The 6422-nt window shown below is 40.9% G+C and overlaps 2 protein-coding genes across 4 annotated transcripts in view; both read left to right on the top strand.

Annotated features, from left to right (window-relative positions):
* Nucleotides 1–153: 153 nt before the first annotated feature.
* On the top strand, nucleotides 154–2806 carry LOC102205554 (uncharacterized). Of its 3 annotated transcripts, none has more exons than XM_005740172.2 (6): nucleotides 154–480; nucleotides 931–993; nucleotides 1078–1547; nucleotides 1899–1974; nucleotides 2067–2174; nucleotides 2260–2806. In XM_005740172.2, exons 1-6 carry the CDS (start codon nucleotides 476–478, stop codon nucleotides 2591–2593), a joined length of 1056 nt encoding a protein of 351 aa, XP_005740229.1. In that variant the 5' UTR covers nucleotides 154–475; the 3' UTR covers nucleotides 2594–2806. The 3 variants fall into 3 exon arrangements, with proteins under 3 accessions (XP_005740229.1, XP_005740228.1, XP_005740230.1); XM_005740171.2 differs by having other exon boundaries at nucleotides 1075–1547; XM_005740173.2 differs by having other exon boundaries at nucleotides 155–386.
* A 1452-nt stretch (nucleotides 2807–4258) lies between these two features.
* Nucleotides 4259–6422, top strand: part of LOC102205264 (C-X-C chemokine receptor type 4-like) — a 5274-nt gene continuing 3110 nt past the window's right edge. Inside the window, exon 1 of the mRNA XM_005740170.2 lies at nucleotides 4259–4333. The gene's annotated coding sequence lies outside the window, so the exon portion shown is untranslated. The remainder of the gene's footprint in view (nucleotides 4334–6422) is intronic.

The raw sequence follows: 6422 nt of genomic DNA, 5'->3' as shown, positions 1-6422 counted from the left end.
CATGGTATCAAAATATCACAACAATTTCTGCTCGCAATTTCACTTCAAATTAATACATTATTAAAGCTCGCAATAGTCAGCATACATATAGAGTCAAAAGCTGAACTTTAACCGTTTTTATTTGAAGGCAGTTCATTTTAGGTAGGAAAAATGGTTTACATTTCTGAAACTTGTCCAGTTGGCGGCAGTAACGCGACATTCCCCCAGCCCCAAACGAACAAACAGAAGGAGAAGAAAACCAGAGAGAGCTACTAGGAGCTTTGAGGATCATGGGACAGGGAATTTTGTTCTATCCTCGCGCATCTTGAAGTGATTTGTCCTCGAGCGCATCTACAAACAGGCTCACGTCCGCGAGCTCACCAAGGCACGAGCCAGAATGTGAACAAGTAAGCACGGCGCCGTGTTTCAGCTTCAGTCACAATTAAATTAATAAAAGTTTTACACGTTAGAGTGCGTTAACCGCGAAGGAGCAGAGATGAAGTAAGTCATGTCCTGGCTTCAATGCCCGGTGCTTTCAGTGATGTCCATCCGCCCTCTGTGTGAGCTTTAGTTTTGAGCCCAGTTAGCTTAGCCGGGATGCTAACGTTAGCTAAGCATCGCCTGAGTTTCAATGCAGATTTTGTAGCTGGGTGTTTTCAGACATTGGTTTCCAGCCACAGGCAGAGCACAGTGAACCTGAGTCATAACTGGTGGTTTTATTTCCAGATTACATTAAATGTGTGCCTATATATATGCCTGACACAGTAAACGTGTATGAAAGGTGAAATCATTTCAACATAAATGTAAAGACAAAGTGCAGTTCTAAGGAGATTAGAATATTAACTTAAAACATGTCCTTTCATCAAGTTCAAAGGTCGTGGCATTGGACAAATGCACATGCCATTTTGTTGTCAATCCTGTCAAAGTGATGTGCTGTTTTTGATTTTGCAGTTTCAATGCAGATGACTTAGGCTCCTTCACTCATTTACTGTTTTTCAAGGTAGAATATTACAGGTAAGACGATAAGAAATATTTTCATCTAGACTCAATTTATTTGTAAAATATTGCAGGAGGAGTCACTGTTGCTCTTGTTAGCAGGTCCATAAGATATTGTGTGAAGTGGAAAGGATCCATGTGTCCCCAACGCTCCAACAGACAGCCTAGGGCCTCCAAGAAGAACACCAAGACAAGCCCCGCTCCAGAGGAAGAAGTTATCCAGCGTCAGCTGAGAGGTCGAAGGCGGAGGGGGAAAGGCAGTACTGGTGACAGCCTCTGTATCGCAGGTGAGGGAACAGGGTGCGACATCCTCGACATCATTACCACTCAGGAAGAGAAGCATGTTGGTGAAGAAGATGGGGGAAAGGCGGTAGAGATAGCTCATAAAGAACTGGACGACTTGGATGAAGACCGAGTCTCTGTTTGCAGCAGCACAGCGTCTGGTCCCTCTTTTTATCACTCCACCTACAGAAAAGCGAGGCCTTCCCAGAACCTGTGCTTGGCCTGTCAGAAGCTCTACCAGAAAGCAAAGAAGATAAAAACATCAATCATAAACAAACTGCTGGACAATGGTGAGCACACTAATGGCAGCATGAAAATATAATGTCTTTGGGAAGAAGTTCATGCTATAGCTACTCTTCCAAAGGAAAGATGAATAATTGTTAATAATACTTGAGAAATATTTTTCTATAGCACACTTGCACTGCTTTTATGAGCCCTGCATAAAAAGAAATCTAAAAGTATAACTACACATTTCAGTAACCAGTATACAATTATGTATTGTTTGTTGCATGAAGTGGATGAAATGCTTACATATGGTTTAACTTACAGTACCAAATTAATAGCCGTCCTCTTTTGCATCTATATTAACAACAAACAGGTAAGCACAGTTCTGTAACACTTTGAGTTTGATTCTTGTTTAGATCCTATGTCCCCGACATGTGACCAGTGGGTCCTTATCAAAAAGCGGACATCCCAAAGGTGGCCTGATGCAAGAGGGTAAGGCTGAGTGTACACTGTATGTATGTGTGCATTTGACAAATTACCATCATATTTAAGCTGATTGTACTGCTGCCTGTCTGCTCTGTCAGGAAGCTTTTGAGCCACATAAAGAAGATAAAGAAGGCCTGTGAGAAACAAAGTGAGCAGCGTGTGGAAGAATCTGCCGCCTGTTCAAGGCCGCACACTTTCCTCCACAGGTAACGTGTTTGCCTGCATGAATTTCTTATGACTGTAGCTGTTCTCATCTAAAATGACTTGTATGTGCTGTGTTTTTGGGCTTAGGAACCTCAGACGATGTGTGAAAGCGAAAAAGGAGAGGAAGAAGAATAATAACAGGAGGAAGAGACAGAGAGACGGTTCGCAGGGTACTCGTGTCGCTAAGCAGCAGCGTCTCCACACCAACACTCCCATCAAGATGACCTGTGTAGAGCCAAACAGCCGCCGAAAAAGCAGCAGTCAGGGGAACAGAGGTGTGACTGCTGAGGCGATTCCCTCGTCTGTGACACAGGAAGCCACCACACCAAGCAAGAGAACACCAAAGCAGACGGGTAGATTCAGAAACTTGCTGGCTGAGCTACGGAGCAAGAGCAGCATGATTGTAAGAGAAACACACTAGTGAGGAGGCAGGATTCGAGTGCTAATCGCTTTTAGTCGTGATGTTCTGCTGGTCTTCAGTATTGTTACCTATTCGGTGGCCTATGCCTAGAGTTACTTGACAAAGTGCCGTCGCAGTTCTGTGCATGTTTTGTTTGTGATCCTTTAAAGTTAATAATAATATTTATTTAATGTTCCTTACAACTGGACAGCTGTGAATAAATGTTTATGTTGATCTCATGGCATGCCTTTTTTTTTTTAAAAATACCGACATAAGTTCACTCACTCGCATTCAAAAACACTCGTGCATTTACAGCTCTTCACAAAATCAAGTAGCTTTCACCTGTATGCAAACACTTGCTTATTTTCATTTGCGTTTGCAGCAAGCTGGTCACTGTTCATAGTGTCCACAGCATGTACACCACTTCCTGCTAGCGCTCCAGCTTCTTCAGTGAGCTGCATTTCAGGGATGTTAAAGTTGCACAGCATCAGAGCTTTGACTCGTTATATAATGTGAAGATATCAGTCCTCACTCCCAAGTGTGGTGTCCACAACTAGGTGATAATGGGAGGATAGAGGGATTTCACAGCTTCAGTGTCTGAGTGGGCTGTTGTTGGACATTATTTTTTCACAAATGCATCCAAAGACAAACTAAAAAAGGTGGCAAAATATTTGAAACTATATCTTTCCTAATCCTACAAAACAAAACAGTCAAAAAAGAAAATCAGTGAGCTATAAATATTATTTTATATGCCATGGTGTATACTAGTTATTCCTAAATGCTGCCATGTTGACTCACTGTGTTTGTACTTTGTACAACTACAAACTTACATTAAAGGAAACCCATCTGCACCATTGCAAAAATTGAGAGGTTGTTGCATCAGAGCTTATAAGAGGGAGATACACAATTAATTGCCAATGCAGGCAACCCACTGTCTAAACAGGATATCACCAGGCCTACCTGTCTTTTGGCTTTGGGAATGTGAATGGCCTCCGTCCATCATCAGTCACTTGAAGTTATCTTATTGTAAAATGTTGCAGGCTCAAGATGCACTTTCAAACCAAACAGCCTTTCTGAGAGAAACCCTAACCCTCAAAAGAGTGCTGGATCTGAAACAGAGGCACTTCCGTTTGAAGGTGTGTAATAAGGCGGTGGAGATGAGGTGTATGATAGTGGTGTACACAGGTATGATGGAAAGTTAGGTGTGCCTTTGATTTATTTGGGAATGTGTGACAAACTCGGACAGACATTTACTTCTTCAAGTACACTGAAGTCCCAATTACTTTAGGGAAGAAAGGTAAATCCATCCATTCTTTTTCTCAACGAAGTGGAGATGGAGCCCACGTAGCAGGCTGTTTGCAGACGCTTATTCTAACAGCTCACATGGTGGCGCCACATAACCAGCACTCACAGACTGACTCTACAGCTCTGTGTGTAGTAACACAAAATAAACATAAATGTACAAAAAGCACATAGATACAGGGTTAGAGCTCATGGGGAGCATGGGTAATGTGGTATGTACAAGCGGTTGGCACTGGATTTGCTTGGGCCAGTCTCACGCTGCACAGCAGGACAGGTACAGGTGTAATCAATAACATTAATGATCATGAAGCATCCCAGAGAGCCGGCATGCACAATAAGCAGGGTCGGTCCTGCAGCTCAGAGTAAAGCAGCTTTAACCTGATACCATCATTTTCACCTGTGTGAATCATCAGCTGTTCAAGTGTTTACACTGCAGGATCACAGTCGCAGTTACTGCAGGTCAGTGCAGCCACCTGTTGCTATGAGCAGAAGTGCCAACGAGTCATATCATACAGTAGATCTGCATTTATTTTTATTTTGTTAAGTTTTGGAACTAATCAAAAGATAATTTTTCAGGCAACAGGGACCTCAGTTAAATGCTTGTTTCATTTAACTTTGTATTAGTTTTAGTGGTGGTTTATCTCAACTTTCTCTTTAATTATTACACTATGTTTTATTACATTACAAAAATAAATAAATAAAAAACATTTCTGGCTGGCCTGGGCTTCGAGGTTTCTGGTAGTTAGAATGACTCGGGGGTGTTGATTCATTTAAACTAACTTAATCATCCTGCTGCAACCAGGTCATGCCAAAGCAACAGGTGGCGCTATATTCCTAACATGCAGAAATGTTGGCCAATCAGAAGTCTAGAAGCCTCGGTGGGAAATAGTAAACAAGGATGGGGCATAGAAGCAGAACCGTCGTCTGTGTGGAGGGACAGTAACTGTGTGTGTGTATATGTAAGCATTTAAACACTGCAGAGAGTACAATTAACAGTAACAGTATTGTAGAAATTTCACCGAAACAATAACGTGGCGCACAGTGTGACGTCAAAAAATGCGCACACATTTGATGCTGTGTTCTCCGTTTTTTTTCGTCCACACCTAAATGCAAAAACGGAGTTTTCAAAAACATCCACCCTGGCCGGAGTTTTTAAAAATCTTCGTTTTCAGTGACCAAAAACGCCGTTTACGTGTGGACGAAAGGTGCAAACGCATAGAAAAATCCGCGTTTCCAAAAATACCCGGGTACGTGTGGACGTAGCCTGAATCTAAAGAGATTTCCTGCAGATTTTATTTTATGTTGGCGTGTAGATATAAAACTAACCATCTTTATTTATTGATTGATTGATTTAAGGCTCAAGGGGAGGGGGGGGGGGAGTAAGTCTTATAAAGATTAAGCAAAACTAAAACTTCTTACATCCGTCAGCACTTTAAAAAGGAAGAGTTTTGAACAACAGTGTTGTTTTTTTTAGATGTTTGTGCTGATACAGTGAATGGTTGGCAGAGGAAGGGTGGGGGAGTAAGAGGCAGATAAGGGACCAGGGTATGCAGTCTTCACAGTTTTAACAGATTTCTTTTAGTCTGTTTATGTTGGGGTAGCCTTACTGTTTACTCAGAGGATTAATGTATTGGGAGAGCAGTCAGAGCTGCTGGGGGCTTGTCAGCACGTCAGGAAATGTGCCTTCTCAGTAGTTAAGAGATATTGAGGTGAGTCATTAATAAACTATTTTAAAGAGCTACCATGAATGTACTAATTAGATCTTTGAGGTAAAATATTTTTTACTTCGTTCCACAGCCACAGCTATTCTTCCCTGTGAAAGTCCAGACAACTGACAAATAAACCGAAGGAAACAACACGATGAAAATGTGTGAATGAAAATATATATTACTGTGAATGCACTGCAGTTAGTCACGGGCTGACTTTCATCCATAGTCCCAGGTCAGATTTTTAAAAGCAACCTAAAAACATTTCAAATTATCAACATAAAGATGAAAACAAACAAGCAGGAGGGTAAAAGCATCTCATTGTGTATTATTAGATTATCAGCCATTTTTTAAATAGACATTTAAAGTGTTGTATGTGTTCTGCTCTCTGATAATAATGGTTCTAGAGCACCACTGTTGCCTTCAAAGAAAAAAGATTCTTCTTCTTCCTCTTTTCTGTTTACTCTGATAAACTCAATGCTGGAGGAGCCACATTGTATAAAATGTTATAAATTAGATATTCATGTATTTAATAAAATGTGCTTCTATACAACAAAACAGTGATGACTGCAACAAGGCCTTTTCTGTGGTTCTGTAATGGTTTTAAAGCGTCAAGTCTGATCATGCAGTAATAATATTATTAATATAGGAAAGGATGAGTGTTTTAGCTGCATGAACAATCAAAAGGTTGTACAACAAACATTTAAACAAAAAAACAATTAACAAACTATTACCGACAGTCAGTTAATGAATGCAGGGACAACAAAGCCAGCATTATACAATCATCATCAGTCATCACAGATAAATAAGCAAATATAGCCCAAAAGTATTTCCTTCCTTAA

This window comes from Pundamilia nyererei, unplaced genomic scaffold (assembly GCF_000239375.1).
Source record: "Pundamilia nyererei isolate P.nyererei 1_Seehausen unplaced genomic scaffold, PunNye1.0 scaffold00098, whole genome shotgun sequence".
NCBI classification, from domain to species: Eukaryota; Metazoa; Chordata; class Actinopteri; order Cichliformes; family Cichlidae; genus Pundamilia; species Pundamilia nyererei.
The sequence above is the reverse complement of the archived record's forward strand: the minus strand, read 5'-3'. Positions and strand labels throughout refer to the sequence as shown.

Coding starts and splice junctions, on each gene's coding strand:
- LOC102205554 (XM_005740171.2), top strand. Junction 994..1,074: donor TTCAAGGTAGAATATTACAG/GTAAGACGATAA, acceptor TGCTCTTGTTAG/CAGGTCCATAAGATATTGTG. Junction 1,975..2,066: donor AGGTGGCCTGATGCAAGAGG/GTAAGGCTGAGT, acceptor CTGCTCTGTCAG/GAAGCTTTTGAGCCACATAA.